This window comes from Solea solea, chromosome 12 (genome assembly GCF_958295425.1).
Source record: "Solea solea chromosome 12, fSolSol10.1, whole genome shotgun sequence".
Lineage (NCBI taxonomy): Eukaryota > Metazoa > Chordata > Actinopteri > Pleuronectiformes > Soleidae > Solea > Solea solea.
The window spans coordinates 12,760,526-12,778,403 of record NC_081145.1 but is presented as its reverse complement, the minus strand read 5'-3'; the positions used below and the strand labels follow the sequence as shown (position 1 = coordinate 12,778,403).

General features: G+C 40.1%; 1 protein-coding gene across 2 annotated transcripts; it reads left to right on the top strand.

Moving 5' to 3' along the window:
- The first annotated feature begins 6,411 nt into the window (after positions 1-6,411).
- Positions 6,412-17,865, top strand: LOC131469473 (transcription factor 12-like). 2 transcript variants are annotated; one of them, XM_058644421.1, is made up of 13 exons: positions 6,412-6,570; positions 8,826-8,925; positions 9,957-10,099; positions 10,193-10,316; positions 10,419-10,483; positions 10,861-10,957; positions 11,067-11,140; positions 12,126-12,302; positions 13,096-13,201; positions 13,305-13,458; positions 15,383-15,612; positions 16,307-16,475; positions 16,870-17,865. In XM_058644421.1, the coding sequence occupies exons 1-12, from the start codon at positions 6,433-6,435 to the stop codon at positions 16,447-16,449; spliced, it is 1,551 nt and encodes a 516-aa protein (XP_058500404.1). In that variant the 5' UTR covers positions 6,412-6,432; the 3' UTR covers positions 16,450-16,475; positions 16,870-17,865. The 2 variants fall into 2 exon arrangements, with proteins under 2 accessions (XP_058500404.1, XP_058500403.1); XM_058644420.1 differs by having other exon boundaries at positions 6,413-6,570; positions 13,302-13,458.
- The last annotated feature ends 13 nt before the right edge of the window (positions 17,866-17,878 follow it).

Here is a 17,878-nt window from a genome sequence, read left to right as displayed (position 1 = left end):
CTTTTTTGAGCCATAACTCTCATCTCCAGAAAATGTCAATAGAGCAGTGAGCTGTTTCCTAGAGGGCAGATAACAGACACATGTCTTACTGTTAATGGACATAAGACAAGAGAAAGTCATGAGGTGAAGCATGAAGATCGGAAACAGTAGCTATAAATATATGATATATCCTACAATTATTCCCCTCCCCACACAACATACAGTATCTTAGGCTGGTGACCTGTCCAGGGTGTGACCTGTCTCTCCTCCAATGTCAGCTGTGATTGGCTCCAGCTCCCACTGCAACTCTCAAAGGATGAAATATGCAGTATGTCGTAGATGAGCTCTGCTCTGCAGCCTCCTGTGTACAAGATCCAAACCAAACATTCATTCAGAAACAAATCTTTGTGGAAATATCTTTGAGATCTTTTTATTTATATCTTTCTTTTATTATTTTAAACTAAAAAAAAAAACCCAGTGTAGAACCACTTGATGCTTAAATCGATAATTATGTGTGATGAAATAGATCTTTGCATCAACGTATAGTTATTCACATTTCTCCTTCTCTCCACAACGGGTCACACACATCAAACCCTGTCATTTGCTGACTTGTTAACAACACCTGAGGTGTGGAACGATGACACTTCATCTGAATCTCAAGTAAAACGCTGTTTCCTTGTTAGTCATTGTTTTCTCACTTTATTTCTGACCTTGGGTTGCTTGCTATTCTGGACTGATTTATTTCACTGTCAATCTTCTGTCACTTCTGATTTGGGCTGGAAGGTCTCATCTCTGCCGTCTTTGCCCTTGTTCATTCCTCCACATGTTAAAATGTACACTCCTTCCAAAGTATCATATCACACGATACACACACTTCTCCTCAATGCAGCAGCGTGTCCTGAGACACTTGTCAGCCCACATTTTTCCACCATTACTGCACATGTCACACCACGCGCTGTTGTGCTCATTAAACATATGCAACATTGTTTTCATTTTAAAGACAAAACAAAGATTAACATACAAAATATGTGTGCCGCATCCTCCATCTGTGAGTGACCTGACTGAGACAGTCAGTGCGTTGACATGCATGTTAAAAGTCCAATTTTATCCAGACAAAGAAAATAATTTGGTTTTCTTACATGTAAACATGTTAGTCTGACTAAATCGAGCTAGTCTTAGTTGGACTAACACACCTGGATATTGTGATTCATAGTCCGATTACTCCTGCATGTATACACTTAGTCGGACTGGAGTCGGACTTGACGTTCTGCACATGCACCAACATTTCCTTTCCAGTTTTTGACCCGGAAGTAGATGAGACTTTGTATAAACTGCAGCGGCGTCTTTCTTCAGACAGCACAGCAACCGCAGCAGTCATCCTCCATCTAATGTGTATCATGATTAACATGTACAGCAGGTATGAAACATACCGAGCCATCTCATCGTCAATTTAAACCTTGACCTTGACGTAAAGGTCAACAGGAAACTGTTTCAATTTCAAACAAGCTTATAGAGAGATACAGCACCACCTAAGGAGGTGGAGTCAGACGTACATGACCAATAAATAATTTTCTTCTCCGCATGTATACTCGGACTTGGCAAGTTGTCCACTTGTCTGTCTTATGTGGACTACACACCTAGATCCATCAAACTTCTAAAAGCAGTATAATTCACTTCTGAACCTTTCTGTGTGCACTTCTTTGTGTTTTCAGTCATACTCAAACCTGTTTGCATCTGGTTCACTTTACTAGCGCAATGTTCCTGTGTCTTGACATATAATTATCACTTTTCCTGTGTGCAGCCAAAGAATGTTGCCAGGCAACACAAGATCTAAACACCACGATACAGAGGGGGGAAGAAAGAGAATCACGCAGAGCTGCTCATCTCAATCAGCAAAGTGTGAACTAATTTGACAACGGTTTGAATGTAGAGGACACCAGTTTAAATTTAAAGGTTACGCACTACAGTTTAAAATGTTTTAAAAGACACAAATTCAATTCTGAAGACGTTGCTATATTGTAGTTCAAATATAAAATACTAACACATTTATTGCCCTGTTTTGTTTGTTGTGGAGTTATAATGTCGTGACCTGCTTCCTGAATATTAACCTGATCACACATCAGACTGACAGTGACCTAACGCCGTCCTCGTCTCCTCCTCATAGGTGCTGCCGAATGTGGGACAGCAAGGTCACTGTGGTGCAGAGGTCAGTGAGTCTATGCTCGCACGTGCCCCGTTAATCTACAGCCGATCCAATCCTCTTACAACCCCCTCTTCTCTCAGCACTCAGAGCAGCCTATAACATCAGCTCCTCGTGTTCAGGTCTTATCCTAAAGTTGTAGATCCTCAGTGTCATGTGAGCAGGTATCAAACACCACAGCCATGGACACATGTACAGCACAGTACAGGCCTGTTGATGCATTCACTGACATAAAATGACATCTTTTTTTACAGGATTGGTGGGTATCAGTGTCGTTCTGTTTTGTTTTTCTATGTCACAGATAATCTCATTATAACGGTCAAAGTTCAGTATAGACAAATTAGTTTTATCAGTCTGATAAAACTAATATTATATTAGCTACTGTTGAATATCTGACTATCTGATGGCTGCTCTGATGGACAGTAGATCATGATAGCTGAAATTACTGTGGTTTAATCTGTCAATTTAAAAATGAAATTGACTACAATTATGATGATGATTTAATTTATCCATCACAAGATATCAACCATTTGTTGGTTATCTCATATAGTTTAATACTGAGGACATTTTAGACACAGGTTCCTCAAGCTTTTGGTCAAAGTCGGGAAATCTGAAACACCTAATATTATTTGATGAATTAAACTTTTTTTTTATTTTTATTATGCGTGTTATTTAAAGTTCTTGGGTAATCTCTTTTAATCTGAGTGTTTTCTTCACTCAAAGGTTCTCGAGTTGAGAGATATTCCACCGCAACATGCTACTACACTATTACATGTAGCTAAATCCTTCACACTGTATTTGGCACACAAAAAAATCTCCCGTGTCCCATCTGTGGGTCCCAACCCAGTCTCAGGGAATGACTTCCTAAGTCAAAAGCAAATAATTTGCAATCATTGTCCAGGATTATGAGGAATTATATAGACAATTATTATAAAAATATCACCAGATTAATTATAAATTAAAGGGTTCTTCTGGGAATGCCAAACCTAATTATGAGGATGGGCTCGTGTAACAGTTACCCACAATATTTGCACTAAGCAGGTCATTTCAACCATTTTATCCCCCAATCTAACTGTCATTTTCTCTGCTTTTTCCCTTATCAGTTTAGTAGCAGGGAGAAATATGGGAGTCCCTGGCTTTGACGTCACTTACATAACCTATCCCAGGCCTCAGACTTGTGTTGCAGATTTTATGCAGCGTTCTCTCCTCCTTTTTTTTCTTGGCATCCTGTGGAAGAGCGGATGGGAAATTCTGATGTCATCAACCTTGGCACAGCGGGACAGAGGAGCATGCAGACCCTCAGGGCGCCATGATTGGTGCCCGTGTATTTGTGCCCCGTAGATGGTGAAATAGATGGTGTGGTGCTGCCCGCCTGTGCTGCACCTGCGTCCCAGCATGCTGATTGATCAGTTTGGTCATGTGGAATGTCACCATCTGCTCCCTAGTCCCACTCACCCCTTCTTGTGTGAATGCCAATCACTGGCAGGAAGATAGTTATTTAAGCCATGTCAAATCAGGCGCATGACGATGAGGAATATGCCAACAACACTTCAACACTTCACTGCCAACAACAGTGTGTGTTGAAGGCATAGTACGCACAACAGCACATTATACAATAAAAGGACAACCATGACTTCAGACTTCAGAGGGGTTTTGTTTTTGCTCTTATTTGACAACCACATCAACACAACTTTCTTTTTTTTCTGCACCTCTAACATTTTTATTCCATAAAAAATGGACTTTGACTGCAGTGACGGTGTACGATTATGTGAATATGTTTTTATTTATTTGCATATAAACACCCCCATTTTAGGTCGAGCATGACTTCTTATTTATTTCTCCTCCATCCCCTACAGTTGCTCTTTTTTTTTTTGGCCTCTTAATGGCCAACAACGTATCAGGGGGCCATCAGCAGTGACATGTTTCATTGTAGAGCGTCATAACCAATGACATTTCAACCATGGGAAAATAAAGATATGCAAATGTGAGCTCATTAACATTTGCATTACCTGTTTGAATAATCACACTCCTGACAAGACGGCAATTAACTAAGATTGATGCAAAGTTCAGGGTTAGGGGACTGTATATATTTGCTTTTGGATCATTTACCCAAGATACGTGGGTGTTGTGCACGCTTTGCTTTGCCGATAAGAGAAGTGATCGCTGTCAGGAGAAAAGGTCATTTAGTAGCCAGTGCCGTTGCCGCCATCATTAGATAAAGCATTCTTTGGATCTTAATTTAATGAAAAATAAACATCTATTCTATGAAAAAGGATTCCCGCAGGATAGATTGTTCTAATGAGGACAAGGAGACTGACCTCCTAACCCAGTTAACACCAGTGTGGACAGTCAGGATTAGGCTTTGACTTTAAGGACAGCTCACCGTCAGGTATATTGGGACCAGTTGACATGAGTGTTGTTTGTTTCTCTGCTGTCAGATCAGTTGATTAGGTGCCGTTCGCCTCTGTAAACACTAATCACCTACTAATAAACGGGCTTCTTCAATAGGCCGGTTCTATTTATTTAGTGATGGTGTTTTGACTCACATGCTTCACATTTGTGCTGATGTAATAAACAAATATTTGAGATCTCAAAATAATGACGTACTGTCTCAAAATAATGAGAAAGTTAAAGAAAGAATGACTCACTAAATCAAAATATAACATACTAACTCAACATAATGACTTTTTTATTTTGTAGATAGTGCTGTACATCATTATGGTGAGATCATTGTATTAGTAAGTATTTAAGTTAGTAGTTTGCGTTAGTATAATTAAGATAATTAAATAATTAATTAAAAAAAACATTGCAAAGACCTAGATAAATTACCAGAGAATAAACGTAACTAACGTCTCATGTTCAAAAGGAGCAGAAAAGAAGTATACATTTATCGAGTCATATCCCTTTAACATATTTTCTAAAAGTATATTAATATTGAATAATATTATAAATAATACTGTATATATTTTGTAAGGCATTCTTTTTCAGTTAGTAAGTCATTTATAGTAAATCGTCATAAGTCATCTGTATCTATGTAATCATTGTTAAATAGCACTGACTGTGCATTCAGAGCCATACACTGATCATGGACATCATCATGAACATTTCATCTCAAAGATGAATTTAAAAAAGATGCTGTGGAAAGACTCCAGGGAAATGTTGGTTTGGCCACAGTGCCACAGTCTCCTGTGGCTTCAGTGTAAACACTGGAGGCTTTAGTGAGACAATGTGTTTAAGATAAATACTTTGCAGCTGCCGCAGTGGGAATTATTTGATTGGATTTTTGTGAGGTTTCCCCAGGACAGCACGCTTTGCCAGGACAGTGTGTCCCCACTGTTAGTCTGTGCTGTGCTGTTTCAACTCTCTTCTATGGTACATAAACTGCATTATTCTTCTCTAAACTTTCATATTCTGGTGAATCATTTCAACATGAGCAGTGTAGGCAGCTGCAGACAGGTCCTTCCAGTTATCATTCAGAAACTGTACGTCGTTGTTGTGCTCATGCAGTGATGATGGTTCAGCAGACACTAGTGGACTTTTGAACGCTTGCTCAATAAGAATTCACCCAGACAGTCTACTGTATAAATACACTTTAAGCCAGCTGCTGCAGGAGCGTGCAACTCCTCACGTGCCCACAAACTAAAGTTCTATTTGTAAATGTAGGTCAGACAGGTATATGTGGTATACTGTTTACTGGAAACCTTTACCTGTCTAACAGGAGCTAAGCTTCATGGCATCATCATCACTGCTCACTGAGGAGGAGGAGGAGGAGGAGGTGGAGGAGGAGGCATCTCCTCTGTGCTTGTTGTGCTTGTGCTTTCACACCAGTGCCGGATGTCAGGGAAAGAGGATGACACTTGAACAACACAACATTTTACAGGAGCCTTGTGTGGTCATAGATGTGGATTTCCCTGATCAGTTCAAATCAAGTAAATGTAAATGTTGGCTCCTTGTCATCACACAAACAGACAAACATTATTTTAATTTATAAACATGACTGAATTTCCTCAAATAATAAAGTAATAATAATAATAATAATTATTATTATGATTGTAAATAATAAAGAGTCAGTGGGGAGTATTATATTATTCTGGACCAGGCTTGAACTTGGAGCACAATAATGGCATCAACCCTTGGCCACCCCTCTCCTCTGCCTGGAATGGTCCTGCCCTCATTTGCATAAGTTGTGTGCGGGTAGCTGCGTGACCAGCAGGGGAAGGTTAGAAGAGGGAGTACATGTGGACTGTATATACATGAGTAGACACTCGGACAGAGGAGTTGTGTGTGGACTGTCTTGCACTGAGTCGGGCAGAGATATGTACTGTGCTCATCCTGTCTCTGGAACAGGCAACAACAACAACTCATTGATGTACTGCTACAACATGAAATCAGTGAGTACATTTCTTACATGAATATTATGTTTGTATTTTTATTCTCCAGAGGTTAGATGATGCGATGTGGATGTGATGATGCTCTGAAATGCTCTGCTCGGATGTTTCACTTCTGTGATTCATCACAAATTGTCTGCTTTATCTGTCTGTGCACAGTGGTTAAAACCATTTGTTTTTGACTTACTAAGAGATGGGATTCAATTATAATAAAAGTAAGACATATTGTCATTTTACCTAAGTGGGATTGTTACTGCACACAACATTTGCTGGGGCATAGGATTGTTGCACAAGTGCATTTATATGTGTATGACTGAGTGAGAGAATGAGCTGTGTGTTGTTGTTTTTTTGAATATGTCCATAGTTTGTACTCACTGTGTTATTGTCACCGCCTTGATTATGTGATCATGCTTTCTCTTATTTAGACCAAAGTGATTCCAACAGTGCAAACTTAATGCAAGAGTTTGTTTTTCACTGTTTTTCCTTTTTTTTAATTTTTAATAATATTTTGTTGCCTATTGTCTTGGAGTTGGGAGTTTACACATTTTAACAAATGTTCTAACATTATCAAGATGATCACAAATCACACCCACAACCATTACACACAAACACACACATCTACATTAATGTTATAATTCTATCGGGGGGGGGGGGGGGGGGGGGACCCTACAAGTATTCACTCACTCTGTGGTTTTATGTTGACAAACTCATGTTCAAATGCTCCGATGAGATTCATGCTTCCTGTCCCTGAGCACCATGTAGTGAAGCCTCGCAGCAGAAACCATCTTGACATGAAGCAGATTGCTGCTATTTCTATTTGATTTAACCCTGCTATGTTGAGGCCGTTCCTCCACCACTGCAGCCATTATCAAAGGCAGCTTTGATCTCTGTGAGACTAACCATATCCAGACATCGTGGATCACAGAGGCAGAAAATTGGTTGCATGTGGCTGGAGTTGGCCATGGTGGAGCACGGCATATAGGCCTTGAATAGCATGTTTATCAGCGGTTTTAGATCAAAATAACTTAAAGAGAGACTCAAAGAGAAATTTTCAAAATATGAACGGAAAAGAAAAATGAAGGTTTTATCTTATTTTAACACCCTTTTAGTTGTTGTCTTCATTTGTTGGAAGGAAAAAAAAAAAAACAACAACTCCCATATCATTTGTGATACCATGATTGATGGTTCCCAAATCAATGCTATGCTAAAAGAGGATGCCATGGTGATGGTCCCTCTCCAGTGGGGGCCAGAGAGGGCGTGCTGGGACGGGGGTGTGACCATTATTAACGGGTCGCCTGCTATGCTGATGGTAAGGAGGACAATTGGCTTTATCCTCCACCATATGCTGCCCATGGCGGCTCAGACGGGCCCAGTGTCGGCAGGGGCTCCTCTGTTTGGCCTAGCCCACAATCACCATGGGACTCATGCCAGCCAGGGTCATGGCTGTGAGTGTGTGTGTGTGTGTGTCTGTGTGTGTGTGTGCTTAAGTACGTGTGTCTTTGTGTGAGTGTGTAAGAGAGCCTGTGAGTGTGCTTGCACGAGCAAAGACTCAAGAGAGTCTTTAATAACCTGCTTTACAGAAGTTGTCGTCCGGGTAACTGACACCCCATTGATGCTGAGCAGGGAGGTTTATTTTCATTTCCTGGGGCACATCAAAGCAATCGAGGGAGGTGCAGGTGCAGCCCAGACCTCTTGGTGTGTTTGAGTGAGTGAGCATGTGTTGATGTGAAGTGTTGTGTGCATATGGACCGTGTGGAGCCAGTTCCTTACATGCAAAGGAAAAAGAAAACAAATAAACCGACGGCGTCTTTAGTTTAGTTCTTTGATCTGCTTGATATTTACAGTATTTTTGCTTTCCAGCAGGAGAGAGAGAGCATTATGGTGAGACTCACTCCTCTGTTTGGATTCTTTCTAAGGGAAAAGCATGAGGAGGCCTGTAATTCAATTTTATTTCGGAGGGAATTGTATCCCAGTCTTCTGAAGCCAGCCGAACCTGATCATGATTAGGGCAGGGCTTTCTCATGGTGAATGGTTGCTAAATCCGGATGAAGAGGTGCATGGATCTGCAGCTTATGGATTATCGCAATAGCTATAAGTGTGCATCAGCTCTCTGCTTTGTCTTCGTAATACTGTTGCTTCAGCCGGTGCTCACACTACTCATGCATTTGTGTCAGTAAGATCAGTCTGAGTCATATATGTGTAATTCAAAGTGGTATTGATGTCTTTCCTGATGGTAAAATATACATATCTGTTTTTAGGTTTATGGGCAGTCTCCCACAAACGATGACATCAACCAGAACTTATCTTCACATCCGTCCAACAAGGCCGCCACTGGTGTGTTCGCGAGCGCCTTCTTTGGTGAGAGACACAGTTTCTGTCATTAGGATAGTTTTGCTTGGTGAATTACTCGCTCACACCCATTGTCTCTGTACAAGTGCCGTTTTCTTTTCAGTAAGCTCCAAAACAGTCATCAGGTATAATTATAAAGCCTTGTCCTGTGAAGATAATTGTGACCTGCTTTGACTGATATAATTCAGTGGGTCTTATGTCCTGGCCCCCCCCCCCCCCTTTTTTTTCTTCTTATTCTTCCCTAAAGTCGTGCAATTCTAAATCAGGACACATGTTACTGCAACACCAACCAAAATGTATATTTATTACTATAAATGTAAATGAAACTGTGAGATTCTATGTTACGCCAATGGTTCTGTGAGGCTAAATGTACCGTAGGTACCGCCGTGCACCAAATGTGATAATCAGCCTTGTAACAATAATGTAATAATGACAATGTTACATGTAGATTTTTCTCTGTCCTCTCAGTTTTAGCGTGGTAAATACAAAAAACAGCTGAAGCGGATAGGAATTGAATGATTCTACAGGTATTTTAGTCTTTGAACAACATTTTAGAGTTAAGATTAAACTATACAAGAGTTGCATCCTGTATTTGATAAACTATATTTAAAGGGTCAGTGTGACAGACTTAGTGACGTCTAATGGAGAAGGTTGTAACAAATGAAGGAGTCCTCTGCTTACTCCTCTCTTTCCCAAGTGTGTAAAAAGGAACTATGGTGGCCTTCACATAGCAGAAAGGATGTCGTAGGATGTTTGTTTGCATAGTGAGCTTCCGCTTCAAAATGTGAAATGGTTCGTCCAGTCGTGTTGCTGTAGAAACACGGTGGTGCAAGTACATATAAAAGACTTATTCTCAGTCTCTGAAAACAAAACTATTTCAGTCAATCGAATGGGTTTCTACTTTACTGTCAGTGAACTAGTGAAACTTAGGGATTGAATTCAATTGTTTCGATAGAGACTTTCTGTGGAGCGCCACAGTAGCCTTGGCTGTTTGGGATGCTGTTCCTGTGCAGGCTATAACATATCGTCATTCATTTTAGAGGGAATGAGCAATTCGCCCGACATCTGGAATGCTGTAAATGGGCTGAACCAGCAGGGCTATGAAGGTGCACTGGGAGCAGCCACAATCCACCAAACACAGCCGGGGAGCTACAGCAGCCTGCAACCACCACACAGTCACCTGGTGAGATTTACATTCAAGACAGCATGGGTGTTGACTGCATGGTATTTTGGGGTCTCCTGTGTATTTAACTGTGGCTTTTGCTCTACCACTCAGGACTATGCTTCACATCCAGTGATGGCTCCTGATATGAACAGGGCTCTCCCACCCATGTCCACTTTTCACCGCAACTGTGCGACGCCGCGCACTCCATCCGTCAACGCCTCAGAGAATTCAACAGGTGAGGAAATTGAGAAACTAATCTCCACCGTTTTGTTTCAGCTCAGACTTCTGAGACGTCTTTGTTCTTGTGTTTTATGATGGCTGTTTTTTATTTTCTCAGGGAGAGAGGGAAATGTATCAGGAGGGTCACAGACGGGCGCTACCCTGGGCAAAGCTCTGGCCTCTGTAAGTATCCTCCATCTCAATCCCATTAGACCAACACATCTATGTCTTATTATGTTCCAACAGTCAGACCGGCACATAAACCCAAGCCCCGAGAGTCTCAGAGGTATAATGCAAAAAGGAAATAGTCGTTCCTCCCTGCCAGCAACAGACAAGTGCATATTAACGAAGGGCTACTTTTGTGCTGCTGGATTTTTTATTGGCCGGTGACTAGTAAAATGACCAGAATTGATGAGTTTAGCTCAGGTTACGAGCCTGTTCCAAAGGCTGCGGCGGCAGCTGTAAAACCTTACGCAGAAATGACAAGTTGTGCTTTTAAAATGATGCATGCCCTGCTCTCACCCCTCCCCCACCATCTCTCTCCCTCTGTCTATGGCCAGATTTATTCCCCTGATCACACCAGCAGCAGCTTCCCCTCCAGCTCATCCACGCCAGTGAGGACTCCATCTCCACTGCCGAACTCGGCTGAACCTGCAGGTAAACTGGAGGAGTAGATGTAGCCCAAGGTGCCACACAGAGAGAAATTTGATTTATTTTAATATGTTGATATCTTCATTTTCTGTTTTGGTTGTTTTCTTCCTTCCAGGCACCAACATGTGGCCCCGGAGTTCAGTACAAGCATCCGTCTCCCCGCACTACGAGTCTTCTCTCATATCAATGGTAAAAACCTACATTTCAGATCAAAATAATCCAACAAGTACACGCCTTAAAAGTATATTTAAACTCGACATAATTATATCATAAATATTACGTACTATACAAAAATTGGGACATTATGAAAGAACCTTTTTTCTTTGTTTATTATATAATTTAAAGCTTTTGAAACACAAACCACAAATTTGGAAAAATGTAAAGAAGCACAGGGGCTCCAGAAAAAATGTAAAGAAGCACAGGGGCTCCAGTGCCACCCACAACCCTCATGTGGAGGATTAAGTGGTAGAAGATGAACGAGTGAATGTAGGACTGAAGGAAAAATGCCTTCTTTAGAAGACCAACTGTGTTAGTTTACCATTTAACATAAATTTTAACATTTACCAATATACTAAAATCCTAATTACTAAATGATGTGTCATTAGTTATTAGTTATATCATATACATCTCAATATCCAAAATGAATGGGACTAATATTTCAGTCACTCTTTAAACTCAATAAAAAACAGACTATTAGATTTTGTCATCTTTTAATGACATCATCCACTTTACTGTCTGTGCTATAACGTCCAGGTCAAATCCTTATGAAACATCAGCGTGAGGAAGGAAATATCCAGCACTGCTTCTTAGCCAGTGTGTTGTCTTTTTTTTTTTTTTTTTTATTGATTTAATTTTGTATATTTGTCTCTAAATGATCACGACTACTCGGTGCCTGACCTCATCAAACTCGGCCTTTTGTTGTTGTTTTGATTGAGAGACCCCTAGTGGCAGAAATGACATGCCACGTGTTAAGTTTTAAAGACTGAGGATTGGTCTTCGCACCTATTCCTAAATGGACTGTTTCAATCATTCAAGTCAAAATTGTATCTTTAAAATAACACGACATTGCAGCTAAAAACAAGGAGTTGCAGGGCCACAGTTAAAACAAAACACCCCTGCCTTTTATTAAAGTGAAGAAACGTTAAGCACGCGTGTTGTCGTGTGGTGTCTGCAGTCTCAGGTGGAGGACCGTCTGGACCGACTTGACGATGTGATCCATGTCCTGAGGAACCACGCCGTTGGCCCCACAGCCAGTCTGCCTGCTGACATCCACGGCCTGCTGAACCAGACCCACCACAGCCACCAGGGCTCTGCCAACACTCTGCAGCTCACCTGTCACACTCCAGCCATGGTTAACAAACACTACTTTGAAATATTGTGTGTGTGTGTGTGTGTGTGGACAGTATAAGTGCATGCTGGTATTCAGTGTTGGGAATTTTCCGGTGGCTATATCTGCATGTTTTCCTCATTTAAAGGTTTGTTGAAAAAGGAAACAGAGCACAATGGGAGAGCACTGTGATGTGTCACCCGTGTATGGAGAGCGTAGTGTGCTTCCATGTGGGGTGATGGGGGGGGGGGGGATGCTGACATCATACACTCCCATTTTTTTCATGTTTCCCTTTCAGCAAACCAAGGGGATTTTATCGCAGCTGGAGTGGAAGTATACGCCGTGGAAAGGGTTTTTTAGTCTAATCCTTTGGGGGAGGGGGGGAGGGGGGTATTAAATTCTCTTACTTTTTATTTATTTATTTTATAAACAACGCGTCCAGATTTAGGGGGAAAATAATTCCTGAAAAGAATTAGTGGTATGTTTAGGGACTGTATGTAGTCTAAAGGGAAGGATTAAAAGTGTCTTAGATTAAATTAATTCTGCAGAGCAAGAGATCTGCGCGGGGTAATGTTGGAAATGAGAGGGCAGATGTTGGTGTTGTGACTTATTCATCATTGGTTGGATCTAAGAGTTGTATAGTGTGTGTGTGTGTGTGTGTGTGTGACTGAGCCAGACTCACTGTCTTAAAGAAACAATTTAAGGCTCCACGCACGCACGCTCAACATGTTTTCATGTGCTCTATACTCCAGTGCCAGAGACTAATGAACACATGAATACTGCTCTGATCTGATGCATTCTTCGTGTGTCAATAAAGGTCGATGCTGTCAATATGAACAGCAACCACTCAGCCTTCCAGAGCCGCACACAGAATGGCCATCCATACCCAGCCAGACAGAGGGTCACACTTGAGCCTATGCAAGGCGAGTTATTCTCTGCGGTATCCCCGTATTTATTTATCTGCACTTTTCAACCTTTGATCTGTTAGGACCTTTTGTTCATTCTTGTGATATCCCCTTACAGCAGGAGGTCTGGGAATTCAGGGTAATCTCGATCTGAAGATGGAGAGCAGGGAGAGGGAAGAGATGATGCACACCAACCACAGTCACAGCTCTGACAGCCAGAGATCCGACGACGAGAGCGAACTTAAAGCGCAAGAAGACAACAGCGCAAGGGAGAGGTACACAAAACCTTTCAAGACGCAAACAGAAATAAATATCTGTGGTGTGAAGCCTGCTGCTGAGAAGAAAAGGCATCTCTTATTAATTGTGCTGATTATGCAGAGTCAGGCCTCTCTGCTGACGTTTATGGTGTGGATAAAAGTATATTTTATTCTTTTTTGGGGGAAAAATAAATACAATAGAACATAAAAAAAAAAATATATAGGATGTAATGACACAGCAGGTTTCAAAGTAAAAGTCTCACTCAAAGCAAAGGCAAGTATTAGTGCCGTCTTGCTGTTCAGTTTCACTAATTTTAAAAGCTGTCAGACCCCCTTCTGTGAAGGACAGCTGTGTCCAGGCCAGCCCATTTAGCTCTGCCTCATATTTCTTCTTCATGTCAGTGGAGGTTGCAGTAAATTAAAGGATGAAAAAGGAGGGAAAAGAGCAGCTGTTGGGGCATACAGTTAACGGTACAGACACCATGGTAAACACAGATTTACATTACACGTTTGTGGTGATGGTGGTGGTTTTTAACGGCCCTTGGCGTCCGTAATGTGGCATTACTGCCTTCTTCTGATTTAATCATCCAGACCGTTACTACTTCTCTTTTCTTTCAGTCTCTTGTCTTTGCACACCGTGCAGTTGTATTTGGTGTTTTACAGCAGTTGGCATCCATAATGTGGCATTATGGCACTCTTTTCTTATCTCCTTTACTTATCTTTCACAATATGCATTTACCATAGTCCGAATTAAATGTTTGCAGTTTTCAACCCACTTTTTAGTTACTGCTTATAATTATCTCCATTACTGATGAGAGTAAATTAAAATGTTATGTAAAATAGCTCAACCAACAGTTGGAAACACAAAGACTGAAAATGCAGATTAGGTTTCCGATGCTTGATTAATCAACTCAAAGTCAACTTTATGTCTGTAGTGCATTTAAAAATAACCACGGTTGTGCTTTCATGTCTCAGTCAACCAATTTAATATGCTTCATTGTACCAACAGGGAATTTCTGTCTAAATAAAACAGAATAAAAAGACAAATGTTGCACCTGTACTAAAAAATGAGTATTGTGCCTGGCCTAAAAATCATAAAAAAGTAAAAGAGTAGATTAGATTATACTTTATTGATCCCACACTGGGGAAATTCACGTGTTGCAACAGTTAAAGGATAAAGAATAAAAATAGAACACATTATAGAAAAGAAATAGAACACAATATAATACATTAGAACATACCACTGTGTTCTAATGTATTATATTGTGTCTTCATTTCTTTTGCAAAAGTATAAAATATGATGTTAGGTGTTAAATGAGCCAATGGGAGAAGCATCATAGAAGTCATTCAGATTTAACAGCATACTGTTCAGACCTCACAGATTAGACTGTATGTCCTGATCTCCCTGAGGTTACTTTAGGACAAACCTCGTCATGACATCAGCTCTGATGTCTGAGTGCATGCTTTCTTTTTATTTAGATCTATAATCGAGTTGTGGAATATGTGAATGACCTGCAGCTACAATTTCCTTTTTTACTAAACCTTGTTTGTTCGGGTTTTTATTGAAACCTAAAGATATAATAATAAGATATTAAGATGTACATACGACACACATAGTGTCTTTTGGCTAAAATGTAATTATTCATTTGAAAGATGTTTTTTTAATAAAGTCTTGTGCAGATTATTTATTCATTTAGAAGTATTTGCTTGATTACATGAGCTCGCTGTCAATGTGAGCCTCTTACACAGAACAAATGAGAACATGAGACAGTGTCAGTGACATGGTGTCGGCTCAGTGACCAGCAGAGGGCAGAGAAACCCACAGTGTTACTCAACACAGTCACATTCTCTGGACTAGATTATTGTAAACTCGAAATGATAGAAATATCATTTAAAAATAATTTACATATTCATGAGTATTGTGTATTTCTCCTCTTTTTAGTGCCCATGAAGATGAGGACCTGAGTCCAGAGCAGAAGGCTGAACGGGAGCGTGAGAGGAGGATGGCCAACAACGCCCGAGAGCGTCTGCGCGTGCGTGACATCAACGAGGCCTTCAAGGAGCTCGGTCACATGTGTCAGCTACACCTGAAGAGTGAGAAGCCGCAGACCAAACTGCTGGTGCTGCACCAGGCCGTGTCAGTGATCCTCAGTCTGGAGCAACAAGTCAGAGGTCAGTGTGTCACCACTGAAGAGGCAGCTGTGTGTCCTTCCTCCTCTCTGAGGAGGGGATAGCAAAGATAATGAAAATAAGTTGTAAAATGAAAACTGCTCTGCCTGGGCTTCAGTTTACATAATTTCTGTACACTTCTGTGTTTTCCTTAATTTTTTATACTTCTGCTATTAATGATTTTGGTTGCTTATAACATAACGCCATCTCTTTAATGTGATTTAGAACAGTAAAATAATCATTTGTATGTTAGATGTACTTTTAAATGCTCGAAAATTGGACATTAATGCTTACATGCTTGAATTTGATCTTAAAGATACAAGTTGCATGTTGCTCTCTCCTCATCCTTCCCTTTCAAGCATGTATTAGAACCTATTGTAGCCTTCAGTTATTATTAAAAAATATAAAGATTTGTTTGTAAATTGAACCATGGCAGCCACAGTGAAGAAGACCCATTCATGATGTAAATATAAATGGCACATTATGTGGTAATGAAAGCAAACTCCAGGGATTTTACACTCCACCAAAACCCCAAAAAAGACATAAATTATTATTATTATTATTATTATTATTATTACAATTCAGAGGTTTATGGACCTCAATTATGTGTCTGTGTGAGTGATGGAAATGAATAATGTTCCTGTTAAACCAGAGACATAGTCAAGTTCTAACTCGGTTGTTTTTTTGAATCCCGCAGAGAGGAACCTTAACCCCAAGGCAGCGTGTCTGCGGAGGAGAGAGGAAGAGAAAGCCTCTGCCATCATGACAGATCCACAATCGATGCATCTGGCTTTTCATCCCAGTCTGACTGACCCGGGAAACCCAATGGGCCATCTTTGAGCATCTGACATTATCTACATCATCAAGTAGTTAACATAATCTTATACAGTGTGCTAGCAGTTGTGATCTATTTTTGTTTTATTTGTATGATTATGGGTTTAAACTGTGTGTTTTAGACATATTCAGTGGTGAATCCAGAGGTTACAGAGGTTATTTCTATTTGGAGTGTTTTGGAAAAGAAATTTTGTTGATACATTTTTTCAAGTATTATTCAGTCTGTTCAGGGGTGTTGCTAGTGATTAGCAGATTCAGAAGTTTATACATATTACAAATCGTATGTATCTCGGCTGTGGCCCTTTTTAATACTGATGTGGTACAATCTCTTGATTTCTTATTTAAATTATTTTTACACCAACCGTGCATGCTGTCCCGCTCTGCTTTTCACGTGTCAGCCTTTGATGCCACTGTGTTTTTTTCCAGATGTTGACTGAAGAGCATCCTGGGAGAAATCCTAGTGTTTTCTCTGAATTCAGAAGTGGAGAGAGCTCGACTCCTCTGATTGTTACGTGTGATGCAGTTGAACAATCATCTCCTCCCTCCCCAAACGGACTTCTAACTTTGTGCCTAAACTTAACTCGGAACAGACAAATGCATTGTAAGCTGCAGATGTTTTTTTTTGTACATATTTTGTATATTTATTATTGATTATCCTTTATGTTATTATCATTATATGTGAATGGATGAAAAACCCAGAAATGACATTCAGTGTCATCTGCAGGTTTAATTTGTGCAGGGCCAGACATGTTTCTGTCTCACTTTTACAGCATATCACTATTTACAACATAGCATTTGTGATTTCCACTGAGCTCAGGAGGATTGATGTTACCACACGTGTGTCAAAATGACAGATTTAATTTGTCCTGTGGTTTGTGTGTGTGTGTGTGTGAGTATTGCAGGAGTTTGACCATTCTGTGAATGAACAGATCTCCAAGAATGTTCCTAACTGTGTGGACGTCATCTGTTGTTTCTATATTTGTTATAAATCCATGTTACAGCACTGTTTTAACACAATGACACATCTCTTTTCTTCCGGGTGTAATTTTTGCTCGTCAGACGTAGTCAAAGCTCTTTGCATGTTTTTAAATAGAACTTTTTTGTTTTATTTTCTAAGTTATGTAACTTATCTTTTATACAGATATTGTGAATTTATCCATGTCACTCTTTACCGTTTTCATTCTGATTTTACACAAATATGTAATATTTTTGTGCAGATTTGTTAGACGTAGCCACATTTCATGCCCTGAGCAATACAGTATTACAGAATAAATGTCTTGTTTGCATATCACATTGCTAAATAATAATCAAGAATAATCTGAAATACAGATATTGTAACATGTACAGTGTGTACAGTTTAAAGTAGCCTGCAGGCATGTGTCAAAATAATAATGTAGCAATAAATGTTTTCTTTTTAAAATAGCTCATGTGGGTT